Source organism: Somniosus microcephalus, chromosome 10, assembly GCF_052327205.1.
Source record: "Somniosus microcephalus isolate GS21.2 chromosome 10, FLI_Smic_1.0, whole genome shotgun sequence".
Classification (NCBI taxonomy): Eukaryota; Metazoa; Chordata; class Chondrichthyes; order Squaliformes; family Somniosidae; genus Somniosus; species Somniosus microcephalus.
The window spans coordinates 236,892,595-236,915,306 of record NC_140996.1 but is presented as its reverse complement, the minus strand read 5'-3'; the positions used below and the strand labels follow the sequence as shown (position 1 = coordinate 236,915,306).

At 60.4% G+C, this 22,712-nt stretch overlaps 1 protein-coding gene across 2 annotated transcripts in view; it reads left to right on the top strand.

Moving 5' to 3' along the window:
* Nucleotides 1–22,712, top strand: part of LOC147112195 (uncharacterized) — a 75,413-nt gene that overhangs the window by 3,594 nt on the left and 49,107 nt on the right. Inside the window, exons 1-2 of one of the 2 annotated variants that reach the window (XM_085999846.1) lie at nucleotides 5,823–6,106; nucleotides 16,941–17,495. In XM_085999846.1, coding sequence (XP_085855972.1) covers nucleotides 17,095–17,495 — 401 coding nt within the window. In that variant the 5' untranslated portion in view covers nucleotides 5,823–6,106; nucleotides 16,941–17,094. Of the gene's footprint in view, nucleotides 1–5,822; nucleotides 6,107–16,940; nucleotides 17,496–22,712 lie in introns of those variants that run through there. The other variant, XM_085999845.1, reaches the window with a different exon arrangement.

Genomic DNA, 22,712 nt, shown 5'->3' with positions numbered 1-22,712 from the left:
CGGGAGTGAGGGGGTTAAACCTCCGTCCCTGCGGGAGTGAAGGGGTTAAACCCTCCGTCCCTGCGGGAGTGAGGGGGTTAAACCCTCCGTCCCTGTGGGAGTGAGGGGGTTAAACCTCGTCCCTGTGGGAGTGAGGGGGTTAAACGTCCGTCCCTGTGGGAGTGAGGGGGTTAAACCCTCCGTCCCTGTGGGAGTGAGGGGGTTAAACCCTCCGTCCCTGTGGGAGTGAGGGGGGTTAAACCCTCCGCCCCTGTGGGAATGAGGGGGTTAAACCCTCCGTCCCTGTGGGAGTGAGGGGGGTAAACCCTCCGTCCCTGTGGGAGTGAGGGGGTTAAACCCTCCGTCCCTGTGGGAGTGAGGGGGGTAAACCCTCCGTCCCTGTGGGAGTGAGGGGGTTAAACCCTCCGCCCCTGTGGGAGTGAGGGGGTTAAACCCTCCGTCCCTGTGGGAGTGAGGGGGTTAAACCTCCGCCCCTGTGGGAGTGAGGGGGGTAAACTCTCCGCCCCTGTGGGAGTGAGGGGGGTAAACCCTCCGTCCCTGTGGGAGTGAGGGGGGTAATCCCTCCGTCCCTGTGGGAGTGAGGGGGTTAAACCCTCCGTCCCTGTGGGAGTGAGGGGGTTAAACCCTCCGCCCCTGTGGGAGTGAGGGGGGTAAACCCTCCGTCCCTGTGGGAGTGAGGGGGGTAATCCCTCCGTCCCTGTGGGAGTGGGGGTTAAACCTCCGCCCCTGTGGGAGTGAGGGGGTTAAACCCTCCGTCCCTGTGGGAGTGAGGGGGGTAATCCCTCCGTCCCTGTGGGAGTGAGGGTGTTAAACCCTCCGCCCCTGTGGGAGTGAGGGGGGTTAAACCCTCCGCCCCTGTGGGAGTGAGGGGGGTTAAACCCTCCGTCCCTGTGGGAGTGAGGGGGTTAAACCCTCCGTCCCTGTGGGAGTGAGGGGGGTTAAACCCTCCGCCCCTGTGGGAGTGAGGGGGTTAAACCCTCCGTCCCTGTGGGAGTGAGGGGGGTAAACCCTCCGTCCCTGTGGGAGTGAGGGGGTTAAACCCTCCGTCCCTGTGGGAGTGAGGGGGTTAAACCCTCCGCCCCTGTGGGAGTGAGGGGGTTAAACCCTCCGCCCCTGTGGGAATGAGGGGGTTAAACCTCCGTCCCTGTGGGAGTGAGGGGGGTAAACCCTCCGTCCCTGTGGGAGTGAGGGGGGTAAACCCTCCGTCCCTGTGGGAGTGAGGGGGTTAAACCCTCCGTCCCTGTGGGAGTGAGGGGGTTAAACCTCCGTCCCTGTGGGAGTGAGGGGGTTAAACCCTCCGTCCCTGTGGGAGTGAGGGGGTTAAACCTCCGTCCCTGTGGGAGTGAGGGGGTTAAACCCTCCGTCCCTGTGGGAGTGAGGGGGTAAACCCTCCGTCCCTGTGGGAGTGAGGGGGTTAAACCCTCCGCCCCTGTGGGAGTGAGGGGGGTAAACCCTCCGTCCCTGTGGGAGTGAGGGGGGTAAACCCTCCGTCCCTGTGGGAGTGAGGGGGTTAAACCCTCCGTCCCTGTGGGAGTGAGGGGGTTAAACCCTCCGTCCCTGTGGGAGTGAGGGGGTAAACCCTCCGTCCCTGTGGGAGTGAGGGGGTTAAACCCTCCGTCCCTGTGGGAGTGAGGGGGTTAAACCCTCCGTCCCTGTGGGAGTGAGGGGGGTAAACCCTCCGTCCCTGTGGGAGTGAGGGGGGTAAACCCTCCGTCCCTGTGGGAGTGAGGGGGTTAAACCTCCGCCCCTGTGGGAGTGAGGGGGTTAAACCCTCCGCCCCTGCGGGAGTGAGGGGGTTAAACCCTCCGTCCCTGTGGGAGTGAGGGGGTTAAACCCTCCGCCCCTGTGGGAGTGAGGGGGGTAAACCCTCCGCCCCTGTGGGAGTGAGAGGGGTAAACCCTCCGCCCCTGTGGGAGTGAGGGGGGTAAACCCTCCGCCCCTGTGGGAGTGAGGGGGTTAAACCCTCCGTCCCTGTGGGAGTGAGGGGGTTAAACCCTCCGTCCCTGTGGGAGTGAGGGGGTTAAACCCTCCGTCCCTGTGGGAGTGAGGGGGTTAAACCCTCCGCCCCTGTGGGAGTGAGGGAGGTAAACCCTCCGCCCCTGTGGGAGTGAGGGGGGTAAACCCTCCGCCCCTGTGGGAGTGAGGGGGGTAAACCCTCCGTCCCTGTGGGAGTGAGGGGGTTAAACCCTCCGCCCCTGTGGGAGTGAGGGGGGTAAACCCTCCGCCCCTGTGGGAGTGAGGGGGGTAAACCCTCCGCCCCTGTGGGAGTGAGGGGGGTAAACCCTCCGCCCCTGTGGGAGTGAGGGGGGTAAACCTCCGCCCCTGTGGGAGTGAGGGGGGTAAACCCTCCGTCCCTGTGGGAGTGAGGGGGTTAAACCCTCCGTCCCTGTGGGAGTGAGGGGGTTAAACCCTCCGTCCCTGTGGGAGTGAGGGGGTTAAACCCTCCGCCCCTGTGGGAGTGAGGGGGGTAAACCTCCGCCCCTGTAGGAGTGAGGGGGTTAAACCCTCCGTCCCTGTGGGAGTGAGGGGGGTAAACCCTCCGTCCCTGTGGGAGTGAGGGGGTTAAACCCTCCGTCCCTGTGGGAGTGAGGGGGGTTAAACCTCCGCCCCTGTGGGAGTGAGGGGGTTAAACCCTCCGTCCCTGTGGGAGTGAGGGGGGTAAACCCTCCATCCCTGTGGCAGTGAGGGGGTTAAACCCTCCGTCCCTGTGGGAGTGAGGGGGTTAAACCCTCCGTCCCTGTGGGAGTGAGGGGGGTAAACCCTCCGTCCCTGTGGGAGTGAGGGGGTTAAACCTCCGTCCCTGTGGGAGTGAGGGGGTTAAACCTCCGTCCCTGTGGGAGTGAGGGGGTTAAACCCTCCGTCCCTGTGGGAGTGAGGGGGGTTAAACCTCCGCCCCTGTGGGAGTGAGGGGGTTAAACCTCCGTCCCTGTGGGAGTGAGGGGGTTAAACCCTCCGTCCCTGTGGGAGTGAGGGGGTTAAACCCTCCGGCCCTGTGGGAGTGAGGGGGGTTAAACCTCCGTCCCTGTGGGAGTGAGGGGGGTTAAACCTCCGCCCCTGTGGGAGTGAGGGGGTTAAACCTCCACCCCTGTGGGAGTGAGGGGGGTAAACCCTCCGTCTCTGTGGGAGTGAGGGGGTTAAACCCTCCGCCCCTGTGGGAGTGAGGGGGTTAAACCCTCCGCCCCTGTGGGAGTGAGGGGGGTTAAACCTCCGTCCCTGTGGGAGTGAGGGGGTTAAACCTCCGCCCCTGTGGGAGTGAGGGGGTTAAACCCTCCGCCCCTGTGGGAGTGAGGGGGGTTAAACCTCCGTCCCTGTGGGAGTGAGGGGGGTTAAACCTCCGCCCCTGTGGGAGTGAGGGGGTTAAACCTCCGCCCCTGTGGGAGTGAGGGGGTTAAACCCTCCGTCCCTGTGGGAGTGAGGGGGGTTAAACCTCCGTCCCTGTGGGAGTGAGGGGGGTTAAACCTCCGCCCCTGTGGGAGTGAGGGGGTTAAACCTCCGCCCCTGTGGGAGTGAGGGGGTTAAACCTCCGCCCCTGTGGGAGTGAGGGGGTTAAACCTCCGCCCCTGTGGGAGTGAGGGGGTTAAACCCTCCGCCCCTGTGGGAGTGAGGGGGGGTAAACCTCCGTCCCTGTGGGAGTGAGGGGGTTAAACCCTCCGCCCCTGTGGGAGTGAGGGGGTTAAACCTCCGTCCCTGTGGGAGTGAGGGGGTTAAACCTCCGCCCCTGTGGGAGTGAGGGGGTTAAACCCTCCGCCCCTGTGGGAGTGAGGGGGGTAAACCTCCGTCCCTGTGGGAGTGAGGGGGGTTAAACCTCCGCCCCTGTGGGAGTGAGGGGGTTAAACCGCCGCCCCTGTGGGAGTGAGGGGGTTAAACCTCCGCCCCTGTGGGAGTGAGGGGGTTAAACCTCCGCCCCTGTGGGAGTGAGGGGGTTAAACCTCCGCCCCTGTGGGAGTGAGGGGGTTAAACCTCCGCCCCTGTGGGAGTGAGGGGGTTAAACCCTCCGCCCCTGTGGGAGTGAGGGGGTTAAACCTCCGCCCCAGTGGGAGTGAGGGGGTTAAACCTCCGCCCCTGTGGGAGTGAGGGGGTTAAACCTCCGCCCCTGTGGGAGTGAGGGGGTTAAACCTCCGCCCCTGTGGGAGTGAGGGGGTTAAACCTCCGCCCCTGTGGGAGTGAGGGGGTTAAACCCTCCGCCCCTGTGGGAGTGAGGGGGTTAAACCTCCGCCCCTGTGGGAGTGAGGGGGTTAAACCTCCGTCCCTGTGGGAGTGAGGGGGGTTAAACCTCCGCCCCTGTGGGAGTGAGGGGGTTAAACCCTCCGCCCCTGTGGGAGTGAGGGGGTTAAACCTCCGCCCCTGTGGGAGTGAGGGGGTTAAACCCTCCGTCCCTGTGGGAGTGAGGGGGTTAAACCCTCCGTCCCTGTGGGAGTGAGGGGGTTAAACCCCCCGCCCCTGTGGGAGTGAGGGGGGTTAAACCTCCGTCCCTGTGGGAGTGAGGGGGGTTAAACCTCCGTCCCTGTGGGAGTGAGGGGGTTAAACCCTCCGTCCCTGTGGGAGTGAGGGGGTTAAACCCTCCGTCCCTGTGGGAGTGAGGGGGGTAAACCCTCCGTCCCTGTGGGAGTGAGGGGGTTAAACCCTCCGTCCCTGTGGGAGTGAGGGGGGTAAACCCTCCGCCCCTGTGGGAGTGAGGGGGTTAAACCTCCGCCCCTGTGGGAGTGAGGGGGTTAAACCTCCGCCCCTGTGGGAGTGAGGGGTTTAAACCTCCGCCCCTGTGGGAGTGAGGGGGTTAAACCCTCCGCCCCTGTGGGAGTGAGGGGGGTAAACCCTCCGTCCCTGTGGGAGTGAGGGGGTTAAACCCACCGTCCCTGTGGGAGTGAGGGGGGTAAACCCTCCGTCCCTGTGGGAGTGAGGGGGTTAAACCTCCGTCCCTGTGGGAGTGAGGGGGTTAAACCCTCCGCCCCTGTGGGAGTGAGGGGGTTAAACCTCCGTCCCTGTGGGAGTGAGGGGGGTTAAACCTCCGTCCCTGTGGGAGTGAGGGGGGTAAACCCTCCGTCCCTGTGGGAGTGAGGGGGGTAAACCCTCCGCCCCTGTGGGAGTGAGGGGGGTAAACCCTCCGTCCCTGTGGGAGTGAGGGGGGTTAAACCTCCGTCCCTGTGGGAGTGAGGGGGGTTAAACCTCCGTCCCTGTGGGAGTGAGGGGGGTTAAACCTCCGTCCCTGTGGGAGTGAGGGGGGTAAACCCTCCGTCCCTGTGGGAGTGAGGGGGGTTAAACCTCCGTCCCTGTGGGAGTGAGGGGGGTTAAACCTCCGTCCCTGTGGGAGTGAGGGGGTTAAACCTCCGTCCCTGTGGGAGTGAGGGGGGTAAACCCTCCGTCCCTGTGGGAGTGAGGGGGTTAAACCTCCGTCCCTGTGGGAGTGAGGGGGGTAAACCCTCCGTCCCTGTGGGAGTGAGGGGGTTAAACCTCCGTCCCTGTGGGAGTGAGGGGTTAAACCTCCGCCCCTGTGGGAGTGAGGGGTTAAACCTCCGTCCCTGTGGGAGTGAGGGGGTTAAACCTCCGTCCCTGTGGGAGTGAGGGGGGTTAAACCTCCGTCCCTGTGGGAGTGAGGGGGTTAAACCTCCGTCCCTGTGGGAGTGAGGGGGGTAAACCCTCCGCCCCTGTGGGAGTGAGGGGTTAAACCTCCGTCCCTGTGGGAGTGAGGGGGGTAAACCTCCGTCCCTGTGGGAGTGAGGGGGTTAAACCTCCGTCCCTGTGGGAGTGAGGGGGGTAATCCTGCGGGAGTCGGGGTTAATCCTCCATTTCTCCCGGACTTCAGATGGCAGGAATATTTTGGGGATGAAAACGAATGTGAGGGACCGGTGTTGGCAGAGCCGCCTGCACCGTCACTTCCTCTCGGCTCAGCAGATCCACCGGCACTGGAGCAATTTAAAAAAAAATGAAAATGAGTTTAGTCGGGGAGTTAGTGAGCGGGTGTGACCTGTGACAGGAATCTCCGGAACTGTGGCTTCACTTGTCTCACACACAGTCCCAGCGCCTGGCAGTGTTCCTGCTGTTGGCTTTAACCATTTGCGAGATGGTAGTTCCTTCTCCGAGACAGGGAAGAGCATGAATTTAGCACAGGGTAAGGCTGCATTTGATGTGAACTGTTGTCTTTATTAGTTGCTCGGGCCTCTCAAACAAACGCTACGTGTGCAGGCAGATCGGCCAGGCAGCTGGCTCACGGTTGTAAAGTTTGAGGTGATTCATTGCTTTTAGTTCTGGGGCTGAGGTTCACAATCCAACTGTCTGGAAACTAAAATGAGTCGCAATCCAGGCTGGTGATATACCTATCAATTCCTCCAATAAAAGGCGAAGAGTTACGAAGGTGACTAAAGGTTTTTATTGACTAAATAACAGAGCCCACTCTCGTGGGTGATCCGATCCAAGCAGGAGGAATACCAGCCAGTCGCTCACCTTTATACCTGGCCTGGTGGGTGGAGCCAAGGCGGAGTCGGCAGTGGTCATCCCAGGTATAGCAGTGTGGCAAGAGGCGACCTCGTACCGTGATACAATAGTGGTCAGTGATACAGTTATAACGAACAGTGGTGAACAGTGCTAACTACTAACAGTGATACGATAGTGAACGTGGTTTACCACATTCACCCCTTGTTTAGAATTAAGTCCGGCGGGGTGAAGTGTACTACCAATTCTGGTAGGTCAGTCTGTCCGGAGGCTTCGTAAGCCTCTCCGATCGCCGCAGCGGTGGTGTTGCCTTATCCGGTGCTGGTGCCTTATCCGGTGTTGATGCTGGTGTTTGCGTGGTCGGCGAGGGCTCGTGGGGTTCCGGCATGCCGTCTACCTGGACTGAGGTTGGGGGGGGTGGTGGCGGTGTTTCCGGATCGGCTGAGGGTGCGAGGTCTTGTAGGGAGACAGTGTCCTCCCGCCCGTCTGGGTACGCCACGTAGGCGTACTGGGGGTTGGCGTGCAGGAGGTTCACCCTCTCGACCAGGGGGTCCGTTTTATGGGTCCTCACGTGTTTCCGCAGCCAGACCGGCCCCGGGGCGGTCAGCCAGGTTGGTAGAGTGGTTCCCGTAGTCGACTTCCTGGGGAAAACGAACATTCGTTCATGGGGGGTGGTGTTAGTGGCCGTGCAAAGTAATGACCGGATGGAGTGCAGCGCTGTCGGGAGGACTTCTTGCCAGCGGGAGGTTGGGAGGCCCTTAGACTTTAAGGCTAAGAGGACGGCCTTCCATACCGTCGCGTTCTCTCTTTCCACCTGACCGTTACCTCTGGGGTTGTAGCTGGTGGTCCTGCTTGCTGCAATACCTCTCTCTAGGAGGAATTGCCGGAGTTCCTCGCTCATGAAGGAGGAGCCCCGGTCGCTGTGTATATAGTTCGGGAACCCGAACAAGGCGAAGAGGGCATTCAGGCACTTAATGACCGTGCTACTGGTCATGTCGGGGCAGGGGAAGGCAAAGGGGAAACGGGAGTACTCATCAACGATGTTGAGGAAGTACACATTACGGTCAGAGGACGGGAGGGGCCCCTTAAAGTCGATGCTCAGGCGCTCGAAGGGGCGGGTGGCCTTGATCAGGCTTGCTCGGTCCGGCCTATAGAAGTGCGGTTTGCACTCCGCACAGGTCTGGCAGTTCCTGGTCATGGTCCTGACCTCCTCGATGGAGTAGGTCAGGTTGCGGGCCTTAATGAAATGGTAGAGTCTGGTGACTCCGGGGTGGCAGAGCTGGTCGTGGAGGGTCTGAAGCCTATCGATATGCGCGCTGGCGCATGTCATTCGTAAAAGGGCATCAGGGGATTCGTTCAGCTTGCCTGGCCGGTACAAGATCTCATAATCGTAGGTGGAGAGCTCGATTCTCCATCTCAAAATCTTGTCATTCTTGATTTTGCCCTTCAGCTTGTTATTAAACATGAAAGCCACCGAACGCTGGTCGGTGAGGAGGGTAAATCGTTTGCCTGCCAGGTAGTGCCTCCAGCGCCGTACTGCCTCCACGATCGCCTGGGCCTCTTTCTCGACCGACGAATGTCGGATCTCGGGGCCCTGTAGGGTCCTTGAGAAGAAGGCCACTGGCCTCCCCTCCTGGTTTAGGGTGGCGGCTAAGGCGAAGTCGGATGCGTCGCTCTCCACCTGAAAGGGGATGGACTCGTCCACTGCGTGCATCGTGGCCTTGGCTATGTCTCCCTTAATGAGGGAGAAGGCCGCGCACGCCTCCTCCGTGAGGGGGAAGGAAGTGGCTTTCAGGAGGGGTCTGGCTTTGTCCGCGTAATTGGGTACCCATTGGGCATAGTAGGCGAAAAGCCCCAGGGTTCTCCTAAGTGCTTTAGGGCAGTGGGGGAGGGGTAGCTCCATGAGGGGGCGCATTCTTTCTGGGTCGGGGCCGATGATTCCGTTCTCCACTACGCAGCCGAGGATGGCAAGGCGCGTGGTGTTAAACACGCATTTCTCCTTATTGTAGGTGAGGTTCAGCCGTTGGGCCGTACGGAGGAATTTCTCCAGATTCGCGTCATGTTCCTGCCGGTCGCGGCCGCAGATAGTGACGTTATCTAGGTAGGGGAATGTAGCCTGCAGTTCGTTCTGGTCAACCATCTGGTCCATCTCCCTTTGGAAGACCGAGACCCCATTAGTGACACCGAAGGGGACCCTAAGGAAGTGGTATAGGCGCCCATTCGCCTCGAAGGCGGTATACTGGCGGTCCTCAGGGTGGATAGGGAGTTGGTGGTAGGCCGACTTCAGGTCGATGGTCGAGAATACTTTATACTGTGCAATCTGATTGACCATGTCAGATATGCGGGGGAGGGGGTATGCGTCCAGCTGGGTATATCTGTTTATGGTCTGGCTGTAGTCGATGACCAGGCGGTTTTTATCGCCGGTCTTAACGACCACAACCTGGGCACGCCAGGGGCTGCTGCTCCCCTCGATAATGCCCTCTTTCAGGAGGCGCCGCACCTCAGAGCTAATGAAGGCTCTGTCCCCGGCGCTATACCGCCTGCTCTTGGTAGCGACGGGTTTGCAGTCAGGGGTAAGGTTAGCAAACAGAGAGGGTGGCGGGACCTTGAGGGTGGAGAGGCTGCAGGTGTTACGCGGTGGGCGGTTTAACGTTTGCTGGTTGTTGACTGTGAGTGGGGGGAGGGGTCCACCGTATGCTAGGGTTACGCTTTGGAGGTGGGATTGGAAGTCCAGCCCTAGTAGGACGGCAGCGCAGAGATGGGGGAGGACGAGGAGTTTAAAGTTTTTATACTCCGTGCCCTTAACCGACAGGGTCACGACACAGTAGCCGCTGATGTCCGTGGCGTGGGACCTCGATGCCATCGAGATTCGGCTGCGCGTTGGTAGGACAGAGAGGGAGTAGTGGCTCACCGTGTCTGGGTGGATGAAGCTCTCCGTGCTTCCGCTGTCGAACAGGCAGGTCGTGGCGTGGCCGTTCACTTTGATGTCCATCATTGACTTGGACAGATGGTGCGGGCGGGCTTGGTCCAGGGTGACGGAAGCTAGAGTGTAGCTGAGCGAGTCGTTGTCATCTGCGGGCGAGGCGGTCGGGCGTGGTGAGTAAAATGGCGTCTCCCACGAGGTAGGGCCCCATGAGGCACTATTGGGGTCGGTTGCCTTAATCAAAGATGGCCGCCCCCATGACTCGTGTGGGGATGCTGGCCTCAGTTGCCCTAAACGAAGATGGCCGCCCCCATAGTTCGCATGCGGCACTGCTGGCCTCTGAGGATCCGCTCCTGCAGGCCTTGGAGAAGTGGCCTTTCTTCAGGCAGGTTTTGCATATGGAGTTCTTGGCTGGGCAGCGCGACCTCGGGTGCTTCTCCTGGCCACAAAAAAAACAGCCGGCGGCCCGATCGCGGATGCCCGATGTCGGGGCCGGTGCCGGGGGTGGCGGGGCCGGTCGGGTCCGGGACGCCGACGCAGAGGTAGGTCCCGGGGGCGGCGCTGGGAAGGGTGCTGTGGTAGGGGTCGGGCCCGAGTCCCAGGGTCGCGAGCAGTACCTGGTGAATGCTTCCTGATCTTGGTGGGCCACTTCCAGGGAGATAGCGAGGGCTTCAGCTTTTTCCATGCTGAGGTCTTTAGCTTCCAGCAGTCTTTGCCGTGAGTACTCGGACCGTAGGCCTTTCAGGAATGCGTCGCGGATATTATCTTCAGTATTTTCGGCTGCCGACACCGATTTAAAGTCACAGTTCCTGGCGAGTGCATATAGCGCCTGTGAGAATTCGGCTACTGATTCTCCTGGCTGTTGCGGCCGTGATCTTAGGAGGTGCCTAGCGTACATGTAGTTTACCGGGGTCCGGTACTTCTGTTTCAGCAGGTTGATGGCGGTCTCGTAGGTAGTCATGTCCTCGATGAGAGTGTATACTCTCGGGCTCAGTTGTGCCTGCAGGACACTTAGTTTGGATGCCTGAGGGACGCTGGATTCTCTCAGGTATGATTCGAAGCAGACCAGCCAGTGTTTAAAGTCTGCGGCTGAGTTTGCTGCTCGTGGGTTCAGGTCCAGGTACGGCGGTCTGAGGGCTCGCAGCCAAGCTGGCTGGTGTGGCTGTGCTCCTGGGAGCTGCGCTGGTGGCTCCTCCGCCGGTTGTGACTCGTTGTCGGACATCATTAAATTTAGTCAATAAAATTGATATACCTATCAATTCCTCCAATAAAAGGCGAAGAGTTACGAAGGTGACTAAAGGTTTTTATTGACTAAATAACAGAGCCCACTCTCGTGGGTGATCCGATCCAAGCAGGAGGAATACCAGCCAGTCGCTCACCTTTATACCTGGCCTGGTGGGTGGAGCCAAGGCGGAGTCGGCAGTGGTCATCCCAGGTATAGCAGTGTGGCAAGAGGCGACCTCGTACCGTGATACAATAGTGGTCAGTGATACAGTTATAACGAACAGTGCTAACTACTAACAGTGATACGATAGTGAACGTGGTTTACCACAGCTGGTCAGCGGAGAGCGACACCCGCGTGATTTCTCAATCCACAGCGTGCAGTTCAGGCTGTGCGGCCCACCCAGCCCCCAGTGTGAGCGCGGTGGGTCTCGCTCGGGGGAGTGAGTGGGGGGGCGCGCGGTTACACTGGGTATCGGCCTCTGTTACGGTGGGGTTTGTAACCATGGATACTGCGGGGGGTGGGGGGGAGATTAGCACAGGGTAATAGCGCACAAAGCATTCAACTAATTCCCCACCTCAGTGTTAGTTGGAATCACGAGAAGCAGAAGGTTATGCCTCAGAAACAGAATCAGGAATTGCTGGAAGTGCTCGGCAGGTCAGGCAGAATGTTTGGCCAAGTTTCTGGTGTCGAACCTGTCCCGGAACGCAGAGTCGCCCCAGCTTGGGGCTGAGAGAAGTATCAGGGCCTGCACCTTGGTGTGCTGAATGCAGTATTGTGCCACTCTGTCACTGTGTTATGAAAGGTCCATCGACCAGCTGAAACAGCCACTCGGTCCCATTATGGGTGTTTAGAATCTGCATCTTCATCCTCCCCAAACTCAGTACCAAATAAGCCCTCAAACTATCATCTAACACTCCCAGGGCAGGTACAGCAGGGGTTAGATACAGAGTAAAGCTCCCTCTACACTGTCCCATCAAACACTCCCAGGGCAGGTACAGCACGGGTTAGATACAGAGTAAAGCTCCCTCTACACTGTCCCATCAAACACTCCCAGGGCAGGTACAGCAGGGGTTAGATACAGAGTAAAGCTCCCTCTACACTGTCCCATCAAACACTCCCAGGGCAGGTACAGCATAGGTTAGATACAGAGTAAAGCTCCCTCTACACTGTCCCATCAAACACTCCCAGGGCAAGTACAGCACGGGTTAGATACAGAGTAAAACTCCCTCTACACTGTCCCATCACACACTCCCAGGGCAGGTACAGCACGGGTTAGATACAGAGTAAAGCTCCCTCTACACTGTCCCATCAAACACTCCCAGGGCAGGTACAGCACGGGTTAGATACAGAGTAAAGCTCCCTCTACACTGTCCCATCAAACACTCCCAGGGCAGGTACAGCACGGGTTAGATACAGAGTAAATCTCCCTCTACACTGTCCCATCAAACACTCCCAGGGCAGGTACAGCACGGGTTAGATACAGAGTAAAGCTCCCTCTACACTGTCCCATCAAACACTCCCAGGGCAGGTACAGCACGGGTTAGATACAGAGTAAAGCTCCCTCTACACTGTCCCATCAAACACGCCCAGGGCAGGTACAGCACGGGTTAGATACAGAGTAAAGCTCCCTCTACACTGTCCCATCAAACACGCCCAGGGCAGGTACAGCACGGGTTAGATACAGAGTAAAGCTCCCTCCCTCTGACTCAGTTGAATGCCCCCTACCACAACAGTGTAATATATTTCCATTTCTCACCTCCGCTGTGTGCGCTGACTGTCACTAAGTGAGTTCCGTGAGTGAAGTACTGTGAGCCGTGTTGAAGGCTGTTCTATGATCTGGACCCTAGCAGCTGGTTTGATGCCCCGTTAACTCGGAATCACACTGGCAGTGGCAGAGGATACTGTAAGCAGGACCCACAGAACACATCATTCAAGCCCATCAGAGTGGTCCCAGAGTTTAAACAATCACACACAATCCCTCATTTTTGTTCTCTCCCTCTCTCGCTCGTTCTGTCGCTCCCCCCGCCCCGCTCCGCCCCGCCTCCCCCCCGCCCCGCCTCCCCCCGCCCCGCCTCCCCCCCGCCCCGCCTCCCCCTCGCTCTCGCCCCGCCTTCCCCGGCGCCTTCCCCTCGCCCCGCCTCCCCCTCGCTCCCGCCCCGCCTTCCCCGGCACCTTCCCCTCGCCCCGCCCCCTCGCCCCGCCTCCCCCTCACCCTTGAATCCCTTTTATTGCCGGAGAAATATTCTCCAGCCCCATGCTGAAGTTGCAGACGCTTTAGTTCGGTGGATTTTAATGAGTCACTTTTCCTCATTATTTTTCAGTGATGGCTCAGTTGGTCAGATGCAGTCACACTGAGCGAGACAGACCCCGAGTCTGGCAGGTTCTGTTGCCAGTCTGTGCCCAGCCTGAGCACTAATACCGACACTGGGCTGGGCCTCACTCCCCCGAGCGATGGAGGGAGGAAATCAGCCAGCGTTCCTGCTCCCGGTCACTGCCCAGTGACCTTTGCAAGAATGTGGATGGACAGGGAGTGAGGCAGAATCTGTGGAGCTTTAATCTACTGAGAGTCAGTCCTTCAGGCGAGGAAAGGTGCGCACCGATGATGCTGGGCTTTCTGTCTGTCTCCAGAATATTCTGTTAGATTTCCAGACTGCGCAGTTTCTCTTTTTCAAATTAGCGGATCTCCTCTGGCATTTCTCACGGCAGATCGGAGAGTGATGGTGAGTGTGACGGGCAGGGGGAGAGTGTGACGGGCAGGGGGAGAGTGTGACGGGCGGGGGGAGAGTGTGACGGGCGGGGGGAGAGTGTGACGGGCAGGGGGAGAGTGTGACGGGCGGGGGGAGAGTGTGACGGGCGGGGGGAGAGTGTGACGGGCGGGGGGAGAGTGTGACGGGCGGGGGGAGAGTGTGACGGGCGGGGGGAGAGTGTGACGGGCAGGGGGTGAGTGTGACGGGCAGGGGGAGAGTGTGACGGGCAGGGGGAGAGTGTGACGGGCAGGGGGAGAGTGTGACGGGCAGGGGGAGAGTGTGACGGGCAGGCGGAGAGTGTGACGGACAGGGGGAGAGTGTGACGGGCAGGGGGAGAGTGTGACGGGCAGGGGGAGAGTGTGACGGGCAGGGGGAGAGTGTGACGGGCAGGGGGAGAGTGTGACGGGCAGGGGGAGAGTGTGACGGGCAGGGGGAGAGTGTGACGGGCAGGGGGAGAGTGTGACGGGCAGGGGGAGAGTGACGGGCAGGGGGAGAGTGTGACGGGCAGGGGGTGAGTGTGACGGGCAGGGGGAGAGTGTGACGGGCAGGGGGAGAGTGTGACGGGCAGGGGGTGAGTGTGACGGGCAGGGGGAGAGTGTGACGGGCAGGGGGAGAGTGTGACGGGCAGGGGGAGAGTGTGACGGGCGGGGGGAGAGTGTGACGGGCGGGGGGAGAGTGTGACGGGCGGGGGGAGAGTGTGACGGGCGGGGGGAGAGTGTGACGGGCGGGGGGAGAGTGTGACGGGCAGGGGGAGAGTGTGACGGGCAGGGGGAGAGTGTGACGGGCAGGGGGTGAGTGTGACGGGCAGGGGGAGAGTGTGACGGGCAGGGGGAGAGTGTGACGGGCAGGGGGAGAGTGTGACGGGCAGGGGGAGAGTGTGACGGGCAGGCGGAGAGTGTGACGGACAGGGGGAGAGTGTGACGGGCAGGGGGAGAGTGTGACGGGCAGGGGGAGAGTGTGACGGGCAGGGGGAGAGTGTGACGGGCAGGGGGAGAGTGTGACGGGCAGGGGGAGAGTGTGACGGGCAGGGGGAGAGTGTGACGGGCAGGGGGAGAGTGTGACGGGCAGGGGGAGAGTGTGACGGGCAGGGGGAGAGTGTGACGGGCAGGGGGAGAGTGACGGGCAGGGGGAGAGTGTGACGGGCAGGGGGTGAGTGTGACGGGCAGGGGGAGAGTGTGACGGGCAGGGGGAGAGTGTGACGGGCAGGGGGTGAGTGTGACGGGCAGGGGGTGAGTGTGACGGGCAGGGGGAGAGTGTGACGGGCAGGGGGAGAGTGTGACGGGCAGGGGGAGAGTGTGACGGGCAGGGGGTGAGTGTGACGGGCAGGGGGAGAGTGTGACGGGCAGGGGGAGAGTGTGACGGGCGGGGGGTAGTGTGACGGGCAGGGGGGGTGAGTGTGACGGGCGGGGGGGTGAGTGTGACGGGCGGGGGGTTGAGTGTGACGGGCGGGGGGTAGTGTGGGGGGCGAGCGCGACGGGCGGGGGCGAGCGCGACGGGCGGGGGGGGCGAGCGCGACGGGCGGGGGGCGAGCGCGACGGGCGGTGGGGAGCGCGGGGGCGAGCGCGACGGGCGGGGGGGGCGACGTGACGGGCGGGGGGCGAACACGACGGGCGGGGGGCGAGGGTGGGGGGTGAGTGCAACGGGCGGGTGGGCAAACGTGAAGCGCGGACAGGGGGCGAGCGTGACGGGCGGGGGGACGAGCGTGACGGGCGGGGTCAAGCGTGACGGGCAAGGGGACGAGCGCGACGGGCGGGGGAGCGAGTGCGACGGGCGGGGGGGGCGAGCGCAACGGGCAAGGGGGCGAGCGCGAAGGGCAGGGGGCGAGGGCGGGGGGCGAGCGCGACGGGCGGAAGACGAGCGCGACGGGCGGGGGGTGAGTGTGATAACTTACAGGAAATGCACGCGATTAGCAAGACTTTTAATAGGTCACGAGTACATCTTCTCATTGCACTTGTCTTACAGTGAGTTGGGGGTTTGAGGGCGAGGGAATAATTAGACCAGAGTATCCTAATGTAATTCATTTCAAAGTCATACATTCTGTCCTTATATTTTTATATTTCCATTATATATTCTTTTGTCCCCATCTATATTGGAAACTTGTCATGGTGTAATTACACCCGCCTTCCAGTGATGGTGCTGTAGCACTATTGCAGTGTGACATGTTTACATAGGCTGTGCCCATTGTTAGTGTAGTTGGGGATGGAATGGGCTGTGATGCCTCCCATGGTTGCCCTCTCTCGTCCACGGGCTCAGAGGCCAATTGTAGTTCCAACAGATTCTAAATCAGCACTGACGGGGGATCAAACTTGGGGCCTTCCTTGCTCGGTACCACACTAGGCCATCACGACAGCGCTGAGCTTTTTGTTGTTGGCGATTGCTCTTACCGTGGTTCCTTTCACTCCTCTGCTGCCACCTGTCACTGGGCAGCACCTTCGTCTCTGAGTCAGAAAGTCATGGGTTCAAGTCCCACTCCAGAGACTTGAGCACAAAAATCCAGGCTACAATCCCAATGCAGTACTGAGAGTGTGCTGCACTGTCGGAGGGGCAGTACTGAGAGCGCGCTGCACTATCGGAGGGGCAGTACTGAGGGAGAGCTGCACTATCGGAGGGGCAGTACTGAGGGAGCGCTGCACTGTCGGAGGGGCAGTACTGAGGGAGCGCTGCACTGTCGGAGGGGCAGTACTGAGAGCACGCTGCACTGTCGGAGGGGCAGTACTGAGGGAGTGCTGCACTGTCGGAGGGGCAGTACTGAGGGAGCGCCGCACTGTAGGAGGGGCAGTACTGAGGGAGCACTGCACTGTCGGAGGGGCGGTACTGAGGGAGCGCTACACTGTCGGAGGGGCGGTACTGAGGGAGCGCCGCACTGTCGGAGGGGCAGTACTGAGGGAGCGCTGCACTGTCGGAGGGACAGTACTGAGGGAGCGCTGCACTGTCGGAGGGACAGTACTGAGGGAGCGCTACACTGTCGGAGGGGCAGTACTGAGGGAGCACTGCACTGTCAGAGGGGCAGTACTGAGGGAGCGCCACACTGTTGGAGGGGCAGTACTGAGGGAGCGCTGTACTGTCGGAGGGGCAGTATTGAGGGGGCATTGCACTGTCGGAGGGGCAGTACTGAGGGAGCGCTGCACTGTCGGAGGTGCCGTCTTTCAGATGAGACGTTAAACCGAGGCCCCGTCTACTCTCTCGGGTGGATGTAAAAGATCCCACAGCACTATTGGAAAAAGAGCAGGATAGTTCTCCCCAGTGTCCTGGCCATATTTATCCCTCAACCACCATCACTAAAACAGATTATCTGGTCATTATCACATTGCTGTTTGTGCGAGCTTGCTGTTTGCAAATTGGCTGCTGCGTTTCCCACATTATGACAGTGACAGAGACTGTAGGCCTCACCTTGGACTCATCAGTCACCTGAGAACTCATTTTTAGTGTGGAAGCGAGTCATCCCTGGTTCCGAGGGACTGCCTAAGAAGAAGACGACGACAACAGTGACTACACTTCAAAACGTACTTCATTGGCTGTAAAGCGTTTTGCGACGTCCTGAGGATGTGAGAGGTGCTATAGAGAAATGCAAGTCTTCCTTTCTCTGTCTGACTCATGTCTTCTCTCTCTCTCTCCGCAGGTTTTCACATGCCGTGACATGCGAGCGCTGCTGCTGCGAGCCAGCCAGTCGCAGGGGATACCCGCTCGGATCGCTTGGCACAGGCACAGCCACACCCGTCTCGGAGTCCAGCATGCGTGAGCTGCAGCAGTGGGAGCGTGGAAAGGATTGAGAGATGACTCAGAGCCTACTGCAGAGGAAGCGCTTCTACTGCCGGGAATGGGCCCTGCGCAAACTGCAACACTGCCTGGACTGCTGCCCGAGCAGCCGCAGCAGCGGCGTGCTGGTCACCGGGGGTCCGGGCAGCGGCAAGACAGCCCTGTGCAGCGAGGTGCTCTGGCCGATGTCGGAGCACGGCCAGAGATTTGACCTGTCCACCAGGGCCGTGGGGCACCACTTCTGCCAGGCTCAGGACGTGCGGACGCTGTCGGTCAGGGCCTTTGTCCTGAGCCTGGTGGGTCAGATTAAGAGGTGCCCGTTGGTGCAGGGTTACCAGGAGAAGCTGCGGGAGGTGTCGGTACAGGCGGTGCTGGAACCCAGCGAGTGCGAGAGAAACCCAGACGAAACCTTCAAAAGGTAACGCGGGAAAAAGCCCCAAGTAACACTTTGGACCTTTGTTGCAATGCTTTTATTGAAGTTGCTAATATCCAGGACAAGGGGGCACAATCTTAATACTAGAGCCAGGCCAGGGAATCAAGGGATATGGGGATCGGGCGGGAAAGTGAAGATGAGGTTGAAGATCAGCCATGATCTTATTGAATGGCGGAGCAGGCTCGAGGGGCCGAGTGGCCGACTCCTGCTCCTAATTCTTATGCTCAGGGGGGATGTCAGGAAGCATTTCATCACAAAGGGTGGTGGAAATCTGAAAATCTCCCCCCCGCCCCCCCCCCCAAAAAAGCTGCTGAGGCTGGGGGTCAGTTGGAGCTTTCAAGACTGAAATCGATTGATTTTTAATACAAAAGCACAATACAGCGGATGCTGGAAATCTGAAATAAAAACAGAAAATGCTGGAAATACTCAGCAGGTCAGGCAACATCCGTGGAGAGAGAAACAGAGTTAACGGTTCAGGTCGATGACCTTTCGTTCGAACCGTTCTGACAAAGGGTCATCGACCTGAAACGTTAACTGTCTTTCACTACAGATGCTGCCCGATCAATTGATTTATGTTGGGTAAGGGTATCGAGGGATATGGCACAAAGGTGGGGAAGTGGAGTTGAGATGCAGATCAGCCAATGATCTAATAGAATGAGTGGCACAGGTTGGAGGGGCTGAATGGCCTGCTCCTGTATTCCACAGTGACCCCTGCACCGTATTCTCCCCTTGGCAGTGTTAATGCCATGTTGGGGTATGGCTGAAGCCCCAGCCAACTCCTTCCAATATCGGGCCAGAAACAGGGATTTACAGTAACTTGATGTTTGTCCTGGTACAGCCTCAGTAACACCTGATTTTACCACCTCCAGAATGCAGCACCTCCCTGGCCCCTGTCTCAGGCTGAACCAGACAGCTCACAGCTTGAGCGTCCTAATTCACCCCGAACTAAATTTCTGACCCCGTATCCTCGCCATCGCCCAGACCGCCGACTTCCATCTCCGTAACCTCGCCCAACTCCGACCCTGCCTCGGCTCTTCTGCTGATGAAACCCTCATCTGTGTCTTTGTTACCTCCGGACTCAACTATTCCAACGCACTCCTGGCCGGCCTCCCACCTTCCAAGAACTTGAGCTCATTGAACACTCTGCTGCCCCGTGTCCTAACACACACCCAGTCCCGTCCACCCATCACCCCCTGTGCTCACTGCCCCGTGTCCTAACACACACCCAGTCCCGTCCACCCATCACCCCCTGTGCTCACTGCCCCGTGTCCTAACTCACACCCAGTCCCGTTCACCCATCACCCCCTGTGCTCACTGCCCCGTGTCCTAACTCACACCCAGTCCCGTTCACCCATCACCCCCTGTGCTCACTGCCCCGTGTCCTAACTCGCACCCAGTCCCGTCCACCCATCACCCCCTGTGCTCACTGCCCCGTGTCCTAACTCACACCCAGTCCCGTTCACCCATCACCCCCTGTGCTCACTGCCCCGTGTCCCAACTCACACCCAGTCCCGTTCACCCATCACCCCGTGCTCACTGCCCCGTGTCCTAACACACACCCAGTCCCGTTCACCCATCACCCCCTGTGCTCACTGCCCCGTGTCCTAACTCGCATCAAGTCCCGTTCACCCATCAGCCCCTGTGCTCACTGCCCCGTGTCCTAACCCACACCCAGTCCCGTTCACCCATCACCCCCTGTGCTCACTGCCCCGTGTCCGAACTCACACCCAGTCCCGTTCACCCATCACCCCGTGCTCACTGCCCCGTGTCCTAACACACACCCAGTCCCGTTCACCCATCACCCCCTGTGCTCACTGCCCCGTGTCCTAACTCACACCCAGTCCCGTTCACCCATCACCCCCTGTGCTCACTGCCCCGTGTCCTAACTCGCATCAAGTCCCGTTCACCCATCAGCCCCTGTGCTCACTGCCCCGTGTCCTAACTCGCACCCAGTCCCGTTCACCCATCACCCCCTGTGCTCACTGCCCCGTGTCCTAACCCGCACCGAGTCCCGTTCGCCCATCACCACCTGTGCTCACTGCCCCGTGTCCTAACTCACACCCAGTCCCGTTCACCCATCACCCCCTGTGCTCACTGCCCCGTGTCCTAACTCACACCCAGTCCCGTTCACCCATCACCCCCTGTGCTCACTGCCCCGTGTCCTAACTCACACTCAGTCCCGTTCACCCATCACCCCCTGTGCTCACTGCCCCGTGTCCTAACTCACACCCAGTCCCGTTCACCCATCACCCCCTGTGCTCACTGCCCCGTGTCCTAACTCACACCCAGGCCCGTTCACCCATCACCCCCTGTGCTCACTGCCCCGTGTCCTAACTCACACCGAGTCCCGTTCACCCATCACCCCCTGTGCTCACTGCCCCGTGTCCTAACTCACACCCAGTCCCGTTCACCCATCACCCCCTGTGCTCACTGCCCCGTGTCCTAACTCACACCGAGTCCCGTTCACCCATCACTCCCCGTGCTCACTGCCCCGTGTCCGAACTCACACCCAGTCCCGTTCACCCATCACCCCCTGTGCTCGCTGCCCCGTGTCCTAACTCACACCCAGTCCCGTTCACCCATCACCCCCTGTGCTCGCTGCCCCGTGTCCTAACTCGCACCCAGTCCCGTTCACCCATCACCCCCTGTGCTCGCTGCCCCGTGTCCTAACTCGCACCCAGTCCCGTTCACCCATCACCCCGTGTGCTCACTGCCCCGTGTCCTAACTCACACCCAGTCCCGTCCACCCATCACTCCCTGTGCTCACTGCCCCGTGTCCTAACTCGCACCCAGTCCCGTTCACCCATCACCCCCTGTGCTCACTGCCCTGTGTCCTAACTCGCACCCAGTCCCGTTCACCCATCACCCCCTGTGCTCACTGCCCCGTGTCCTAACTCGCACCCAGTCCCGCTCACCCATCACCCCCTGTGCTCACTGCCCCGTGTCCTAACTCACACCCAGTCCCGTTCACCCATCACCCCGTGCTCACTGCCCCGTGTCCTAACTCACACCCAGTCCCGTTCACCCATCACCCCCTGTGCTCACTGCCCCGTGTCCTAACTCACACCCAGTCCCGTTCACCCATCACCCCCTGTGCTCACTGCCCCGTGTCCTAACTCACACCCAGTCCCGTTCACCCATCACCCCCTGTGCTCGCTGCCCCGTGTCCTAACTCGCACCCAGTCCCGTTCACCCATCACCCCCTGGGCTCACTGCCCCGTGTCCTAACTCGCACCCAGTCCCGTTCACCCATCGCCCCCTGTGCTCACTGCCCTGTGTCGTAACTCGCACCCAGTCCCGTTCACCCATCACCCCCTGTGCTCACTGCCCCGTGTCCTAACTCGCACTCAGTCCCGTTCACCCATCACCCCCTGTGCTCACTGCCCCGTGTCCTAACTCGCACCCAGTCCCGTTCACCCATCACCCCCTGTGCTCACTGCCCCGTGTCCTAACTCACACCCAGTCCCGTTCACCCATCACCCCCTGTGCTCACTGCCCCGTGTCCTAACTCACACCCAGTCCCATTCACCCATCACCCCCTGTGCTCACTGCCCCGTGTCCTAACTCGCACCCAGTCCCGTTCACCCATCACCCCCTGTGCTCACTGCCCCGTGTCCTAACTCACACCCAGTCCCGTTCACCCATCACCCCCTGTGCTCACTGCCCCGTGTCCTAACTCACACCCAGTCCCGTTCACCCATCACCCCCTGTGCTCACTGCCCCGTGTCCTAACTCACACCCAGTCCCGTTCACCCATCACCCCCTGTGCTCACTGCCCCGTGTCCTAACTCACACCCAGTCCCGTTCACCCATCACCCCCTGTGCTCACTGCCCCGTGTCCTAACTCACACCCAGTCCCGTTCACCCATCACCCCCTGTGCTCACTGCCCGGTGTCCTAACTCACACCCAGTCCCGTTCACCCATCACCCCCTGTGCTCACTGCCCCGTGTCCTAACTCGCACCCAGTCCCGTTCACCCATCACCCCCTGTGCTCACTGCCCTGTGTCCTAACTCACACCCAGTCCCGTTCACCCATCACCCCCTGTGCTCACTGCCCCATGTCCTAACTCACACCCAGTCCCGTTCACCCATCGCCCCCTGTGCTCACTGCCCCGTGTCCTAACCCGCACCGAGTCCCGTTCACCCATCACCCCCTGTGCTCACTGCCCCGTGTCCTAACTCTCACCCAGTCCCGTTCACCCATCACCCTCTGTGCTCACTGCCCCGTGTCCTAACTCACACCCAGTCCCGTTCACCCATCACCCCTGTGCTCACTGCCCCGTGTCCTAACTCGCACCCAGTCCCGTTCCCCCATCGACCCCTTTGCTCACTGCCCCGTGTCCTAACTCACACCCAGTCCTGTTCACCCATCAGCCCCTGTGCTCACTGCCCCGTGTCCTAACTCACACCCAGTCCCGTTCACCCATCACCCCGTGCTCACTGCCCCGTGTCCTAACCCGCACCGAGTCCCGTTCGCCCATCACCCCCTGTGCTCACTGGCCCGTGTCCTAACTCACACCCAGTCCCGTTCACCCATCGCCCCCTGTGCTCACTGCCCCGTGTCCTAACCCGCACCGAGTCCCGTTCACCCATCACCCCCTGTGCTCACTGCCCCGTGTCCTAACTCTCACCCAGTCCCGTTCACCCATCACCCCCTGTGCTCACTGCCCCGTGTCCTAACTCACACCCAGTCCCGTTCACCCATCACCCCTGTGCTCACTGCCCCGTGTCCTAACTCGCACCCAGTCCCGTTCCCCCATTGACCCCTTTGCTCACTGCCCCGTGTCCTAACTCACACCCAGTCCTGTTCACCCATCAGCCCCTGTGCTCACTGCCCCGTGTCCTAACTCACACCCAGTCCCGTTCACCCATCACCCCGTGCTCACTGCCCCGTGTCCTAACCCGCACCGAGTCCCGTTCGCCCATCACCCCCTGTGCTCACTGGCCCGTGTCCTAACTCACACCCAGTCCCGTTCACCCATCACCCCCTGTGTTCACTGCCCCGTGTCCTAACTCACACCCAGTCCCGTTCACCCATCACCCCCTGTGCTCACTGCCCCGTGTCCTAACTCACACCCAGTCCCGTTCACCCATCACCCCCTGTGCTCACTGCCCCGTGTCCTAACTCACACCCAGTCCCGTTCACCCATCACCCCCTGTGCTCACTGCCCCGTGTCCTAACTCACACCCAGTCCCGTTCA